Here is an 18,124-nt window from a genome sequence, read left to right on the forward strand (position 1 = left end):
ATTCTAATGACTAGGTAGGGTCTACAGAAACAAAATGAAGTAGAGTATGGAGGCAAATGTCTTTATGATTAGTAGGTACAGGTGAAGAAAGAATACTTTAGACTGCCTAGAGGTTTCAGATATGAATATTTTTGATATGAATCATCTGACACTGAATGTCACTTAATGGAGTAGAAAAGTAATGTTCTAGATGCTGTTCCAATAGACTTAAAAATCTCATTATAAATGTCAAACATAGAGCCAAGAAATAGTTTACTCACCTTTGAAAATCTGTAACATTATATTGCAGTAAACTCGACCTGTCTTTCCTGTATAAATGAATCAATAAATTAATGTACTTATTGACCACCTACTAGATGCAAAGCACTGTAGAAATTAGGTGGAATTATGAATAGAACAGAAGACTTAGGGCCAAGAAGTTCTGAGTTAAAATCCTACTTCAGACACTTAGTAGCTATATGAACTTATTTATTTAACCTTTCTATGTCTTAATTTTTCCATCTGTAAAAGACAATAAAGATAGTACTTACCTTGTAGGGTCATTGGGAAGATGACAACATATGTAAATCACTTTAAATCATCAAAGTGCTTTAAAAATGCAAATAATATTAATTACTGTTGTACTATTATTATTATTACACTCAACTTTATGGAACAAATGTGTGTGTGTGTGTGCCATGGGATTTTTTAAAATTCATAAGGGAAGGAACTAGTACCCAAAAGAAATGAGTGTATGAGGACAGGAGTTAAAATTCCATTTACTCCATTCGATAAGCATTTATTAAGCATCTACTATATGCAAAGCATCAGGGACACAAAAGTAAAAAAAGAAATAGTTCAAGCCTTTAATAAGGTTGTATTATTATACTGGAATGGGCATAGATATTTATGGACATACAGATTTAAGTAAATGCAAAATATATCCAAACTAAAAACAATTGGCAGGGAGATAGAATTATCTCTGAGATGACCAAAAAAAGGTCTAATATACAAAGTACTACTTGAGCTGTGTCTTAAAGGGAACAAGGGAGTTTTAAGAGTCAAGTGAGAAATTAAAGTATTATGAGCATAGCAAAAATGCAAAGTCACAGGAGATGAAATATTGTATACAATGTAAGTGAGCAACTCTCTAGAAAATATGAGATTAAATAAATACTTAATATACTTATTCAGCCCAGAAAGATTGATGAGAGCCATATCGTGAAAATTATTAAATATTAAACAGAGGAATTTTATCTTAAAAGCAAAAGGAAGCTCCTGAAACTTCTTGACCAGAGGGATGAGATAGACAGTTATTTCAGAAAGATAATCTGGCAGTTCTGTGGAAGGTGCACTGAAAAAGGATGAGACTGGAGAGAGGGAGGTCAATTAGGAGACTATTGCACTAATCCAAGTCCAAGTTGATGAGAATCCAAGTAGGATGTTATAGGGAAAAAAGGGATAAATATGATGTGTGGAAGAACGAAAATCAATAGTATTTAGTAACTTACTGGACAAAGGGATGAAGGAGAATGAAGATTAAGGATAAGGTTGTGAACTTAGATGACTGGAAGGATGGTGGTGCCATAATAGAAACTGGGAAGTTAGAAGCAATCTCTATTTATCAGGGAAAGATAATGAGCTCTGTTTTAAGCATTTAATTAGTGATACTTATGGGGACATTAAATTAAAAACATCCAGCAGACACCTAAGATTTAAGTAAATGCAAAATATATCCAAACTAAAAACAATTGGCAGGGAGATAGAATTATCTCTGAGATGACCAAAAAAAGGTCTAATATACAAAGTACTACTTGAGCTTAATATTTAATTAGTGATACTTATGGGGACATTAAATTAAAAACATCCAGCAGACACCTAAGAACTAACCCCTGTGTCGTTTCTTATAGTACAATAATATTCCATTACAATCATATACGCACTCAGCCCTTAATTGATAAGCAACCCCAGTTTCCAATTCTTTTGTCAACACAAAAAAAGGACCTGTGGGTCCTTTTACTTTTCTTTTTATTTTCTTGGGGTACATCCCAAGCAGTATTGCTGGGTCAAAAGAATAAACACAGTTTAATTTTGGGATTCAGTTCCAAATTGTTCTCCAAAATAGTCAAACTGGCTTACAGCTTCACCAACAGTACAATAGTGTATCACTCTTCCTACATCTTCTATAGCATTTGTAAATTTTCCTTTCCTGTCATCTTAATCAGTCTGATGGATATAAAGTGCTACCTCAGAATTGTTTTAATGATATTTCATTACTTAGTTATCTGGAGTATTTTTTCATATAATCATTTCCAGCTTTGATTTTTCCTTTGAAAATTTTCTGCTCTTATTTTTTGACTATCAATTGGGAAATTGATCTTATTTTCACAAAGTTGGCTCAGTTACCTATATAATTGAGAAATGAAACCTTAATCAGAAAAACTTGTTATATTTTCTCCCATTTTCCTGCTTTCCTTCAAATTTTGGCTGCATTGGTTTTCTTTGTCCAAAACCTTTTAAATGTTATGTAATCAAAATTATCTATTTTAGCTCCTATAAACCTTTCTCTTGTTTGGCCAGGAACTCCTCACTTATCCATATATATCTAAGATACTTTTTCCCTTGTTCCTCCAATTTGCTTATGATACAACCCCTTATGTCTAAATCATGTATCCATTTTGAGCTTATCTTGATATATGGTATGATACACTCATTTATGTTTTGTTTCTGACTACTATTCAATTTTCCCAGTAGTTTTTGTCAAATACTGAGTTCTTATAAGTATTTTAAAACTTTTTTATGCTAACAGATAATAGAGGTTGGTGAAATTTATAAAATAATGTTTTTAAATGGAGAAAATATACAACTTGAAAGTAAATGAATTATACTGAAATACAATATATTTCAATCAAATGTTATAACTAGAATTCTATTCTCTGTGTGTGCAATCCAATCAGGACATAGTAAAAATTCACATTCTAGGTTGAAGTAGGTTTGGTTTCAGTTGACTTCTTCCAGCTGAAACTAGTTGGGCTGTGGATGGGATATGTGGGGAGTGGGGTTCCTCCATGAGGTCTTTGATTGTTTATTATTTTTCACTGTTTTACTTCAAAGTCATTGAATGTGTTATTGCTTGTGCTCTTACCTTTGTTTCAATGCTCCTGAATACTGGTACAAACAGGTAAGGATACAAACAATAACATACTCAAGAACATCTAGATAAAAGCATGAAAAATCATAAAGCAATCAAAAAATAATAGTTCTAAAATAGGACAAACCTGTCTATTCCTTAGCCTAGTAAAGAATACTTTAATATAAGACTAGAACAATGTTAAGTAAGCAGTGCCTCAGGAGGTCTAACAGGTAGCAAGGGGACTGTAAAGTGGGGTTACTTTGAAATTCTGACTGCATGTACTGTCATCAGGCTATTAGCACAGGTATATGTCCGATACTTTTCTGACCTTCCCACTATATATTCCTCCAAGTCATAATCTGACTGTAATGGGGGGATTTACAGCCTCCTATTTGAGACTGACTTTCATTCCTACACTTACTTTTACCATAAGAATGAAGTGACCATTACAGTTCTTCTCGCACCAATTTCTCCTCTATTTCCTATTCATTATCATCAATCAACAGGTTCAAAGGACAAAGCCAATCTTCCTGTCCCCTCCAATTTCTCTATGATCCTCTCCATCAATATTTTCTCAAAATAGTGATCTCCATCCCAATTATCCCCTGTGAATATTGACAACTGCCTCCAAGATGAACTGTGGCAAATTTAGAAATTTACAAATAAATGATAATGGAATTTTTTAAAGATTAGGAAAGAATGAACTAAAGGACAGTAATTCTTACTCCTTCAAAAAGAATTGAAAGTTAGGTTGCTTACTACCTCTAAAGGATTAAAAAATTAGTTAAACAGGAAGTATGAAAATCATAAGGGAACCACTGATCCACAGTGGGATATGGCCTCCAATTTACTTCCATCTGACCCAACGGGCAATAACCTATGATATTGTCCTCATCTTGTAGCTAAGGCCTCTGAATTTTTGAAATGTCAAGAATCAAGCTCATGGGTCACTCAGTAAGTATTCAAGGTAAGCCTCACTCTACGAACTCCACATCTAGGATTCTTTTCACCACAATAATCTGCCTTTCCATTTCCAATTATATTTGTTAAAATAGAACACAACTTTTATAAGCCTTTAACTATATATAATGTACTAAAAGGACACAAGATTAAGATGGATCTTCCTAAAAGTCCATTTGTAGCTCCAGTATTTCTTTCAATGATTTGTGTATGCTTCTCTGGGTTTGGGGGGATTTATGGATCAATTTTTTATTCAATATTTGTCTCTCTCTATACTTCTATCTTTTTGTTTATTTCTCTGCAACTTCATTACTTCTCAGTCTTTTTCAGTATTTCTGAGTATATACATGTGTCCCTTCAGTCTCTTCTTGCCTTCATTTCTCCTTTTTTCTCTTCCTTTTGACCAGTTCCAATATAGAGTAGCATAATTTGGTAACTGGGTTTCAGTGGGTTTTTTTTTTTTAAAGAGATGTTTTTCATTTTTAATATATAGTTAAATGGAGTATCCTGTATTTTTATTTTTAAAAAAAACAACTAAAATCATCCTGATGCTTTCTTTGTTTCTTTATATGACCTCTTTAACAGAAACAAGGCTCCTAGCACCCCCCTCAGGAGACTATAAGTCAAGTATTAGATAAAACACTGGGCTAGATTACAATACTAGCTCTACTGGTTAAAGCATGAGCTGGTTAAACTTGGACAAGTTACTTAACTTTTCCAAGCCTCAGTTTCTTCATCTGTACAATGAATTGTAGCTATGTGACCCTGGGCAAGCCATTAATCCTTTTTGTCACAGTTTACTCTTCTGTAAAATGAGGAGGAGGAAATAATACTACTCCAGTAACTCAGCCAAACAAAAAAAAAAAAAAAAACAAAAACAAAAAACTTAAATGAGGTTACAAAGCGTTGAACATGACTGAAATGACACAAACACAATAAAGCATAACCTTGAATAACTGGCTTTTCTAATTCTGTATCTTAAGGGGATTAAATTTTAAAATAATTTTATGTCTTACATTTAGGTTAAAAAGAATAATAGTACAAGGGTTTGGAAGGAATATCTGCCTAAAAAGTATTCATTTCAGAAAATATTAGTGAATTAAAAATTTAATAAGTCTCTTATATGATATTAGATTAATGTGATTATTAGACGGAATTAAGAAAACTATAGTGATGAAAAAGAGGAAAATGACAGTAACATTCATATTGTTAACACTGCATATTTAGAGTATTGAATTCAGTTCTATGAACCATATTTTAGGCGAGACACTGACAAGGTGGTTAAGTCCACTAAAAGACAGTATAATGAGAGGATTTAATACCATAAGAAACTGGAAGAGTTTAAAAATGAAAGAGAGAAGATTGAGCAAACGATGTGATTTTTGTTACTATTCAGTTGTGTCAAACTCTTCATAACCCTGTAGATCATAGTACACCAATGCTGTCTGGCAAAGATACTGGAGTGGTTTGCTATTTCCTTCTCCAGTGGATTAAGGCAAAAAGAGGTTAATAGGACAAATGGTGTGTTCAGGGAAAGTAGTCCTTCTAGCCTGAGGGCAGCCTAGCTTTTTGAGGGCTGCTATCCATCTTTGTGGAAAGACCTATAGTGCATCTCAACAATTCAGTGCTGATGAAGCCACACTGATCAATAGTAAGGATTTCCACAGGGTTCTCAACAAAGCATCATCAATCAATGCTGAATCCCCCTAACTCTTACCTATGGCTCTAAGAAGCTGTATGTAACATACACAGCCACCACACCCCAAACAACCGTTTTGGCAGATGAACTAAACCAGCTTGAGTAACCATGGGGTCTCAAACCTCTTGGCAAATTGGGAAAACATCTACCCCCAAGCATGAGAAAACTTTCTCTGGTGGAATGGACAGATGAGAACAATTTCTTCCAAAGGCAATGAAGACAGCGGCAGTAGAGGTTGTGGGGGAGCACTTAGAGCTGGTTAGAAGACACCAACATCTTCCACTACACTCTTGGCCACTCCCCAGTATTCTCGACCCGGTTCTGCCGCTGTTCTGCAATGACTCTGAAAAGTGAGGCTGCCAATTTCCTGCAACTCAGTCTCACTTAAATCCAATTTGTGCACGATCACAAAAGACATCACCCAAATGATTTTTATCATTTCTACCCATGTCTAAGTCCTGTGGCGACAAGCAAGTGAGGCAGCAGCAGATGCAAATATGCTGGGAGCTCTAGTCACAACCCTGCACACAGGCAGGCTAGGTCATAGGGTCATCTCTCTGCCCTGAAGCAACAATGGAATTCAGCAGACTTAATCTTTTTTTTTTTTTTTTTTGCTGTTAGGTTGAGGTTTTGTTGTTTGTTTTCATGTCATTCTTTTTCCCCCCAGTTACATGTAGAAACATTTTTTTTGGTTATACAAGTGAATTCATTTACATGTTTCCATATGAATCATGTTGCATAGAGAAAAATCAGAATAAATGGGAAAAACCATAAGAAAAAAGTGAACATAGTACTTGTTAATTTACATTCAAGCTCCATATTTATTTCTTTGGATATGAATGGCAGCGCTTTCCAAAGTTTATTGAGATTGCCTTGGATCAATGAACTGCATTGCTATGTACAATGTTTTCCTGATTTTGCTTACTTCATCACAGTGCTCACCTCCTGAAGTGAGAAAAGGGCTAGAAAAGGTGTCCTGAAATTGTCTGCTTACCCAACCCTAGCCTAATATTACAGGAGGAGGGGATTCCACATTGCAAATGAATCACAAAAAAAGCTAAATATTCACATTCAATAAAGTAGTGGCTAAGGCAAAATGACTACCAGAAGAATTAATGTCAACAGATTACAGTGCTTCTTTGAGCAAGAATAGTTTTATTGCTAACTTAGAGGGAAAGTGGAGCCAATATACAATTAGCAAGAGTGCCCAGAAAAATGAATGGGCAACTTTTGAGATTTGGTATACAGCACTGAATTTGTTCATCTGGATCACAACATTCACAAACATCAAGATTGATCTGCTGAAAATGATGGGGAAATTCAAAAGTTGTTAAATGAAAAACAAGAACTCCAGAGTCTCCACCAGCAGGATAGTTCATCCATCTCTAAGAAGGCAGCATTTAATTCCATCAAAAGTAAACTACAAGTGAATCTTAAGAGACACACAGGAGTTTTGGTTCAGTAAGAAGGAAAATGAAATTCAGCTTTATGTAAATCCAAAGCACTTTTATGATGCCAGGAAGACTATAGGCCAAAGACCTATGGTGCATCTCAGCAATTCAGTGCTGAAGAAGTCAGCACTGATTAGTAATAAGAACATAATAAGGACATGATCCTAGAGAGATGAGCTGAACACTTCCATAGTGTTCTCAACAGATCATCATGTGTGAAGCCTCTGACCATTTGCCTCAGGTTGAAGTCAATCCCTCCCTAGCTGTGGTTCCAACTAGAGAAGTTTTAATGCCTTTAGGCTCCTTTCATGTGGCAAAACAACTGATGTTGATTCTTTTCTAGCTGAGATTCTTAAGGTAGGAGCTCCATTGCTCCTATAAAAGCTGACTAAAATTTTCAAGGATATTTCAACTGTCCATCTTTATAAAGGTGAAGGGAATAGATTGTCCTATGACAATCATGAAGAGAGGGAAGAGATCCTTTTTCATAGTCATTGATGGTAAGATTCTTGACAGAGTGTTCCTTACTAGACTAATTCTTCATCTGGAAGATGGTCATCTACTTGAGTCAATATGGCTTCAGAAGGGGCTGAGGAACAGTCAATATGCTATTTGTTGCTAAACAACTCCAGGAGAAATGTCAGGAGCAGAACAGAGTAGAACACAATATTTGTAGATCTGACAAGCCCTTCTCTATTTGCTATAACTGATGGATGGTGTGGTGCTCACTGGTGGAGCACTTGTGTTTCCTTGGTATTAGTTGTTAGGCTAAAATTAGCAGAAATAGCAGAGAATAGACCCATACTTTATTCCATTTCAGCTTCAGAGGGGTTATAGAAAATTTCATTGTCTAGGAAAGTTCATAAGTATTATACATCATGCTTACCCAGGTTCTGGATAATAAACAATGCTCTTATAACTTTCCTAGTCACCAATAGAGAGAGACCCCACTATGATTGTCACAAGATAATTTATTCCCTTTACTTTTATAGAGAGAGACCCCACTATGATTGTCACAAGATAATTTATTCCCTTTACTTTTATAGAGAGAGACAATGATAGTCAATCTAATACCTCTTTACTCCTACACTTTCCTTTGGAACCTCCCGAACACCAAGCTAGCTCTGGCAATGCAGGTGTCAACCTCATTATTAATGAGTACATCCTTGGAAGGCATATTGCTGAGGTAAGTGAACTTATCCACAGGATTCAAAATTTCTCTATTTGCTATAACTTATGGATGGTGTGGTGCTCACTAGTGGAGCACTTGTGTTTCCTTGGTATTAATTGTTAGGCTAAAATTAGCAGAAGTAGCAGAGAACAGAGCCATACTTTATTGCATTTCAGCTTCAGAGTCTACACTGAGTGCACAACAACTTGCAAACAAAAATATCATGCACCAAACACTCCCTCCACTTTAGTCTTAGCTTGTAGACTTTTCAAGTTGAAAAAGTTGCTATTAGTGTTATTAGTGTGCTAGCTGACCTTGATGCCATGTTTGTCCTCATTGAAGGCATTTGACAAAATGGCTAAAAACGTCAGGTTAAAAAGCATGAGAGCAAGCACATAACCTTGTTTCACTCCACTGTGACTGGGAAAGTGTGAGAGCATTGTCCATTATCCAGAACTGAGACAAACATGCCATTGTGAAACTAACATAAAATAATGATGAACTTTCCCAGGCAACCAAATCTTGAAATAATTTTCCATAAGCCCTCACATGACTGACGGTATCAAAGGGTTTAATGAGATCTACAAATGTTGTGTACAAATCTCTGCTCTTCTGGCATTTCTCCTGGAGTTGCTGGGCAGCAAACATCATATATCATCTGTTCCTTGACCCTTTCTGGCTCTCAGATGATCATCTTCCAAGTAAAAGATCAACCTATTTAAGGGCTCTGATAATGAGGTTGGAGTAGATAATCTGTTCCAACACTAATATTCTAAGGTAATATTATTGAGTAATCTCTAAGACCACGTTAGCTCTAAAATCTTATGATTCTGTGGTATTATTCCCAAAGCTTTCTGTGAATAACTAGAAAAAAAAAAATGTGATGGTGACTGGGCCAAGATCATATAGGCATGAACCATGTCTTCTGACTCCAAATCCAGTTGGTTTTGTCACTACACAACACTTGCTTCCCCTCTCCATTGGCAAAAATAAATAGCAGGATTTATTATAATATTTAAAAACTTTTAAAAAATATGACTTGATGTTAAATGTTTTGTCCTAGTTTTAATATTCAATTGATTTGCAGAGCCAGGACCAGAAGCCAGATATATATGATATATATATAAGATATGACACAATTTAAACGTTGTCAGCATTCCCTGATAAATTGGGGATAAAAAAGCAGTTTTCAGATGAAGGAATCAAAACTACCTATATGCATATGAAGAAGTGGTCTAAATTTTTTTTTTTTTGATTCAAGAAAAGCAAATTAAAGTAACTCTGAGGTACCACTTGACACCTATCAGAGATTGGCTAATCTTATAAAAAAGAAAAATAATATGTTAGTGAAGATGTGGGGAATTTGAGATACTAATGAACTGTTGGTAGACTTGTGAATTAATACAACCATTCTGGAGAGTAATTTGGAATTATGCCCAAAGGATAAGCAAACTGTGCATACCCTTTGCTCCAGCAATATTACCACTAGGGCTGTATCTCAAAGAGATCATTAAAAAGGAGAAAGGGCTTATATGTGCAAAAATATTTATAGCAGACTTTTTTGTGGTGGCAAAATATTAGAAATGGAGAGGATGCTCATCAACTAGGCTGAACAAGCTGTGGTATATGAATATAATGGAACACTATTATACAATAAGAAATGATAAGCAGATTTCAGAAAAATCTGGAAATCTGATCCTTCTTTCACAATTCTGATTAAAAAAGAAATATGTTTTATATAATAGCACATGTATAACCTATATCAAATTACCTGCCATTTTTAGAAGAGGAAAGGGAAGAAAGAGAAGGAACAAAATTTGGAATTCAGAATCTTGTAAAATGAATACTAAAAATTGTCTTGACATGTTATTGGGGAAAAATAACATACCATTAAATAAATAAAATTTTAGCAGCACAACATGTCTACCTATCATTATCTGAACTCTGGCTAACAATCTCAATTCATAATCCAAATAGTTTGAATCTAGAATAAAGATTTTTCTCCTCATTTGGGAAGAAAAAAGAATCATAGTCATACATATTGCATTTATGTAATTAAATGAAAAGGAAAAACCCTCTGATCTTAAGTTCCTTCTGATTTCAACAACATTGAGACTATAAACAAAGAGTGGACATTTTAAGAAAAAAGTTTTTATGCAAATAAATTTGTTCAACAATGCAACATTTAATAAATCACAATATACAATGCTCACCTTCTTAGGCTGCATTCGGACAGCAAATAATTTAATTCTGATGCGTATGATTCTAGAATATAAAAATATAATAAAAATTTCCAAAAGACAAAATTATAATTTCTCTATTTCTAGAGACAAAAGACAAATTCTGTGCTCACATCTAGCTTTACTAATCATTAGCTGAGTATTCCTGTTCATGCTTAATAATTTCATTCCAACTCAATTCAAAATTATAGCTGGACTGGTCCTCCAAGTTCATCTAGTCTAACCTGTATCTGAAAAGGAATCCCAGTATCTCAAACAATTGCTCACTTCCAATGAGGGGAAAAGCTACTAGTCTTGAACCAACTTATTACACTTTTGGTCATATCTGTCACAAAGTTTTTCCTTAAATCAAGCCTGAATCTATCTCTCTTCAACTTCTACCTCTTATTCTTAGTCCTAGCCTCTGGAACCAATCAAAACTAATTAATGATATCACAGAATGTCAAAACTGGGACAGAATTAATTCAGTGACCATCCAATTGTAAGGCATATCTAAAGAATTCCCTACACATCTAATGAGGGGACGTTTTGCCACTGGTCATAGAAAAACATTCCACTCTGAGATAACTGTAATTGTTAGAACATTTTTCTTTATGCCAGGCCTAAATCTGCCTTCCTGGCCTAAATCTATACATCCAATGTTCCCTATTCTGCTATTTGGGGAAAAGCAAAATAAACAATTCTACTTTCACCTGATGGCACTTCAAATACTTGAATACTATCATGTACTCCTCAAATCTTCTCTTTTTCAGACTAAATATCCTTAATTACTATAATCAGTCCTCACTTGGCATGATCTCCACATCACTTACTATCTTAGTGGACCCACCTCAGGTCTTTATAAATATGCTTTCTAATATGTGGTACCCAAAAATAAATAAAAATTCTTTATATGGTCTAACTGGGACAGTGTATAATGTCACAATTTCTTGTCTACCACATTGTTAAAATCATTCTTCAGATTAAGGTTTCTTACATTTAAAAAAAAAAAATGGCTTTATTTTCCTTGAATTTTTGAGAATTTCAGGTCAAAGGCACAGAAAATGCCAAACATTGACTATTATTGCCCAATCACAGAAAAGAACAATGCACCATACTTCTTACTGCAAGTCATTTTCAGCCTATCTAATTGCATTTTGGGGAAGTACAAACTAGCATTTATGCCTTTAGAAAGAGGTCAGTGTTAAAACTTTTAATTCACAAAACAAAAGAGGATGATAATAATAATGTACTTATGAGAGGGAGTAGAAAGATCACAGCATTGGGAATTAAATTCATTATATGACCCTGAATAAGTCATTTCACACAATTCTGAGTTTCAGCTTCCTCTTCCATGAGATAGATGAATAAATTGATCTAAGAGTCCTCCTAGTTCAAATATTCTAAGATTCTATGATTATATCTTTTGTGCCCCAATCTCTCTCAATTTACCTTCTAGACAACAGACAACATTTGGTTTTTAGAAAACAGAATTTGCCATCTCTATTCCTCTCCAAAGGAATATTCCCAACATTACACAATTGATTTAGTGGGAAGGGTGACCCCATTGAAGAAAAAAATATCCATTCTTTTAGCACCCATGTCTTTATAAGTCAGCCATACATTTAATGACTTAAGATAAATTAGCAACTTAACAATAGATAAAACAAGAGCTGGCCTGAATCAAATACATCATATCAAAACAAGCTACAGTTCACTATCTTCCTAGTAATTGACTTTCTTAACTTTTATTCTTTTTTAAGGCATTTGTCTTATTAGCTTTTTGTACTTCCTTTTACAGCACTCAATTCTTTTCCTAATTTTTCCTATATCTCTCTTGATTTTAAAAATCCCTTTTAAGTTCTTCCATGACCTGAGACCAATTCTTATTTTTCTTGGAGGCTTCAGATGTAGGAACTTTGACTTTGTTGTCTTCTGAGTGTTTTAATCTTCCTTGTCACCACAGTAACTTCTTATGGTCAGAAACTTTTTTTGTTGTCTGCTCATTTTCCTAGCCTATTACATGGCTTTTAACTCTTTGTTAAAGTAGGCCTCTGTTTCCAGGATGAGGTTGCACTGTCCAAAACTTCAAAGATTTTGTGCTAGTTATTTTCAGAGATCCTTCTAGGGACCTGATCACAAGCATTCTTTTCTGCCCTGCAACTATTAGGAGTATCCCAGCTCCACTGTAGCTATAAAATCTAGTTCATTAAAACAACAGAGTCCTGCTTTGCCAGTGCTGAGGCTGGGGCTGCACTGACAGGGCCTTAGCTGGGGATTGTATGCTTGGCTCCCAAAAGTCAGACTTTTTCTGCTGACCTACCAAGTCCTTGGTGTCTCTGGGATGAGAGGTCGGGAAATCACCAGAACTGGTGCTGATTCAGGACTCCCTAGACCCACTCCTGATTTACTGATATTGGGCTGGGACTTCACTGGCATGTCCTTCACTGAAACTGCACAATGGACCCTGACCTTTTAACTTCTAAGCTGTCTTCAGCAGGAAAATGTTCTACTCCATCTTTTCAAGTGTTCTGATGCTCCAAAATGTGTTTAGAGTCATTATTTAAAGGAATTTGGAGTGGTTTGGGGAGACATTGGGAGACTTCCTATCTCTACTGTGTCATCTTAGTTTCACCTCTTCAGCTTTTACTCCTAATTCAAACTTTTCCTGAGTCCTCCATCCAAAAACATCTTTTTATGTGGTCCTGAGATGGATTTGCCTATTTTACCCCATGTCTATTCTTCTGTTGTTCTCCTAGCTTTTCTAACCTGCTTCCTCCCCTTTATACCTTCTACTCCTTCTCTCCAGCCACCTATCATCTCCAATTTAAAGATATCTAAATCTATTGATCATTACAAAATTACCCTGTCATACTCACGCATCTCCCTCCATCACTCATCATCTTAAATATTATTTTCCTGTAGTTTACTCACCAATCCTCCCATTTGATTTGAACTTTTTTCAAAATTCACCTTGCCAATTATTTTTTGTCTATTCTTCCTTTTGACACTTCTACCTTTGTGCCCTCTCAGTTTTAACTTGGGCTTCCTCTAAAAATTAAACTCATTTCTGTACTCATCAATTAATCTACATCCTCCCAAATCTTTAGGTATCTAAATTTAAGGGTAACACTAAATTTAGTGGAGACATCAGGATTTCCCTATTACCTCCTAACACTTCAATCTATTTTATCTTGACAGTAGAACTAGTTTCTCTATGTGCACATACCTTTCTAGAAAGATAATGTATCATGAAAAGTGTGCTCAACTTGGACTCAGCAGAGCCCTGTGATGGAACTGCACTTCTATCCCAAAAGACTCATATTGGAAAATGCCATTCACATCCAGAGAAAGCACTATGGAGACTCAATGCAGAGAGAAGCATGCTATTTTCACTTTTTTTTCTTTCTCTTGGTTTTTCTCTTTTGTTCTGATTCTTCTTTTACAACGTGACTAACCGTGACTAACGTAGAAATGTTTTAACATGATTGTACACGGATAGCCTATATAAAAGTTTGCTGCTTTGGAGAAGGAAGAGAAAATTTGGAACTTAAAAATCTTCAAAAATCAGTGTTGGAATTGCGCTTCCAATACTTAGTAACTATGTAACCTTTATTAAGCAAGTCACTTACTGATTTCCTGTCCCGTAAAATGAAGGTACTTGTACCTCGCAGGGTTAAAGAAAACCTTTTCCGGTCCTTAAAGTATTATGTAAGTGTAGTGTTGCAGGATCTCCACTTAAATTCTAGCTATTCTTGTTTCCGATTCAACATATTCCTCCATCCATTCATTGCCAAACAAAGGTTATCAAGACGCCCGTGCAGAATCCAAAATCTGCTTCAGTTTAAGGGGTAAGGGATCATCCGGGATCTTCCCTCCAGGCCGCAGCTCTCGAGAGTACAAGTTACTGAAAAGGGAAGTGTTAGGGTCCACGTGTTCACATTCCATCTCGATCATTATCCGTGAACATGGAAATCAGACCACCTGCACTCCTAACCCTCGCTGCGGAGCCCGGCCTGCCTCAGTTTCCTCCTCTGGAAATAAACCGGAGCTAACATGCTCTGGGACTGAAAGGATCACCGGCGGGACGCCACACCGCCGCTCCGCCCGGCCTCAGACCGGAACTCGCCCCGCCCCCTCCGCCCCCTCGTTCTCCCTCCTCCTCGCCTCGCCCCGCCCCCGCCCCCGCCCCCACTCACCGTCCCCGCTGCTCCACAGAGGGCGGCCACTCCTTCTCATCCCGGTGCAGTCTCCGGCGGGCCCGGGTCGGGAGACTCGGGCGGGCCGCTGGGTCCCCACAGCTAGCGGCGGGCATACGGTCACGGTCGCCGTTCCCAGGGTGGCCATGCCCCCCGGCCGACAACCCGGGGCCCCATGGGGAGGGCCAAGAGGCCTCCCGGGGCCCGATGAGTCCTCCCTCACCCCCAGGAGCGCTAGAGCCGTCGGGGGCGGAGACAGCGGCCCCCGCCTTGAGGTGGCGGTTCCGCGGGCAGGCGCCCCCGCCCGCCGCGCTTCCCCACCACCCAGACTAGGCGCGCGCGTGGTTAGGTGCTCAGAGCGCAAGGCTAGGGGCGCGAGACCTGGAAGGGGTGAGAAGGCGGAGCCCGAGGGGCTCCAGACCTGCATTAGGCCGCAGGATTGAGGACCAGTGAAAAGCAGCCTCTGGGGATTGGGGGAAGGCGGGTGCGGAGGCTCGGAATTTCGCGGCTGGTTAATAGACCCGAGGGTGGGGGAGAACAGGGAAGGCTCGGGTACTGGGGATTTCTTCCTGCGGCTTACAGATGTTCACGATGCGGGAGCTGAGCAGTCTAATAGACCAACTGGCATCAGATTTAGAGTTCGACTTCAAGTGAGAAGTGCTCCCCAAAATAGGTCTGAGCAACTCTCCTTCCTCGGCTCTTCCTTAACATTTGCCCCAGGGTCATCCGTATGTGAAATGAGAATCCAATAGTGTAAAAATCTGTCACAGCCAAATGGATGTTCCAGTGGTTATCCTCCTAAGGAATATTGCAATCTTTCAACCTATTTTGTACTATTAATTTAAAATGGATTGGACATGACCTGGACCTCAACCGTTCTCAATCCAAAATTTAGCTGGTTTAAAAGATAGATGACCCTTACCGATATAGCCAATGGCCCTTTCCCTTTTCTTAGCATCCCAGACGCCTCAGGATTATCACTTTAAATAATTGTCTTTTAAACTCCACCTTTGGCCTATGACCCTGGTTCTTGAATGTAGCCTTTTCCCCATGATCCTGTTTCTCTCTGCTCTTCTTTATAATGTTCTGAAGTCTTATTTACTCTTAACTTCAACTATCACCCCTGCAGATTCTAGAATTATTCTTCTTACTTCAATGATTCATTATGAATCAAGCAGTTTACTAAGAACCTATGTGCCAGGCACTGAAAATTTCAAACAAACCAAATCTGTCTAAATATACCAACAAACTTAAAACTTTAAAATACATACAAATTCCCACTGTGCCAGCATTAACAATTGGAGAGGTGGGAAAGCAGTAATGGTCTCATAAAGATGTGGCAACTTTGTTGAACTTTCAAAGGTAGATTCTGAGACGAGTTAATCTAAAAATCTGGTCCCTATTTGTTACTAATAATCTGATTTAGGACAGAAGAAACTTTTAGTCCTAATACCTTTTTCAGTAGAAAAACTGATGCCCAGAAGTTACTTGCCCAAAGCACACAAGTACTAAGTGGCAGACCTAGGGTTCTAAACTCCAAACTCAGCATTTTCCATTATTATATCACACAGGCCAGCCCCTTTATCCCTAAGACCCCTCTTGGCTGAAGGACAGAGTTTCCTAAAACTCCAAGGAGAGAACCTAGGCTATCTCCAGTCTAGCCTGAGTTCAACAGATACCTTTGACCCTTTTGTGCATTCTTTTGCATTTTTCTTCCATCATATTGTAAGCTTAGCAACTAGAAATAGATTTTCCCTTTGTCAGTTCTAAGGCTATTATGTAGCAGGTGCTTTAAAGATGTTCATTGACAAGTACTCCAGATAATCACCCCCCCCTCTTTTCAGAAAAACTTCAAAATGTCCATATCACCCAGATATTCTACCAACATCTGTCATTCAACCTTAGAAACTTGTTAGTCACCAAAGTCAGGCTTACTCTTCACAAGCACCAATTGACTTGAGGGCTCTCCCAAGTTTTCTTGTCTCACCATTCCCTCCAATACAATCTTTCCAGAGTCTTAAAAAACCTAAAACTGGCTTTCAGCCATTGTTTAATTGCTTCCTAGGAGAAAGCCACCCAAGTCTTACAGTATACTATTTCACCTTTTGTTTCCTTAGTTACAAAATATTTTATCTGCCCAGGGTAAAAATGAGCTTCAGTGCCATATTGATAGGTGAAAACATTTTGTAAGCAAAGCCCTATGACATACTAGATCACAAAACTTCACTTTCCATTGTTGTAGGCAGTTCCTAATGAGCTAGTAATCAAAGCTCTCTTTAATTTTCTTTATATGCCCTATCTTTCTCATAGCAACATATGAACATAGAACATATATAGTTCTTCAGGCTTGCATCCTTTCACATCTTATATTCCTCACTCCCATTTTAAAAACAATTAGTCTTTGGTTTATACATTTATTATTCCCTTCCATCCAAGGTTTTTTGAGTACTTATTGTGTACTGTCCCATGAAGTTTAAAACTTTTAGAATGTGTATTGATAACACAAGGGAAGTGTAGAATAAAAATAAAAGGCCCAAATAATGTAAGAGCGGCAGGCAGTAGGCCTACTGCAGCTACATTAAACTGAGGAGGATCCAATTATTCAGTGTTTCTTTCCTGATTAATTTGTATCAATTTTTTTTTTGGCTTTGGACAAATTACCTTGTATAGTTTGCTAAATGAATGAAAAGCTAAGTGTCTAAAAAAATGTAAAGATTACAGGACTGCGGCACAAATAATTATGATTAAAATTATGTGTTATATCTTCAAGGATACAAAATGCCATAGATTTCAAGATCACTTCTGGCAAGGACAGGTTATCAGATAGTTTTCAGTTTCTACCATATTAACTAGGCCAAGGGTTCTTAACTCAAAGGTCCATAAATTTAAAAAATAAAAACTATTGCTATTTAATTGGTTTCCTTTCATAATTTTCATTTACTTGATGAATTTATTAAAAGTAATCTGAGAAGGGGGTAAATTGCTTTCAGACTGCTAAAGGTATGAAGAAACCTTTTTTCTAGCTAAGACTTCAAAGACTAAAAAACCAATTGCATATGAATAATTCCCTGAAATTTAGCAAAAAAAGTGAAAAATTTTGAGGGAAATTCCAGAAAGTCAGATATATACCTATAGAAGTCCATTTTAATCAATGTTTCTAAATATGGATTTTGTATCAATTACTTTGTCCAAACATTCTCTACAAACTTTTTTTCCCAATAAACTGGAGATAGTAACAACTTCTGCTCAATAAACAAATGTTCTTTCTTAAGGTACAATCCCCCTAAGGGCTGTGCAGCAGCTAGGTCCTAGT

The 18,124-nt window shown here is 36.9% G+C and overlaps 1 protein-coding gene across 2 annotated transcripts in view; it reads right to left on the minus strand.

Annotated features, from left to right (window-relative positions):
• C1H8orf89 (chromosome 1 C8orf89 homolog) overlaps window positions 1–18,106 on the minus strand; it is a 79,196-nt gene extending 61,090 nt beyond the window's left edge. For both annotated transcript variants that reach the window (XM_074278877.1, XM_074278876.1), the window contains exons 1-3: window positions 14,812–18,106; window positions 10,607–10,658; window positions 261–308 (exon numbers count right to left, since the gene is read on the minus strand). In XM_074278877.1, the coding sequence (XP_074134978.1) occupies window positions 261–308; window positions 10,607–10,658; window positions 14,812–15,238 (527 nt within the window). In that variant the 5' untranslated portion in view covers window positions 15,239–18,106. The remainder of the gene's footprint in view (window positions 1–260; window positions 309–10,606; window positions 10,659–14,811) is intronic.
• Between the last annotated feature and the right edge of the window lie 18 nt (window positions 18,107–18,124).

Source organism: Sminthopsis crassicaudata, chromosome 1 (genome assembly GCF_048593235.1).
Source record: "Sminthopsis crassicaudata isolate SCR6 chromosome 1, ASM4859323v1, whole genome shotgun sequence".
Taxonomy (NCBI): domain Eukaryota; kingdom Metazoa; phylum Chordata; class Mammalia; order Dasyuromorphia; family Dasyuridae; genus Sminthopsis; species Sminthopsis crassicaudata.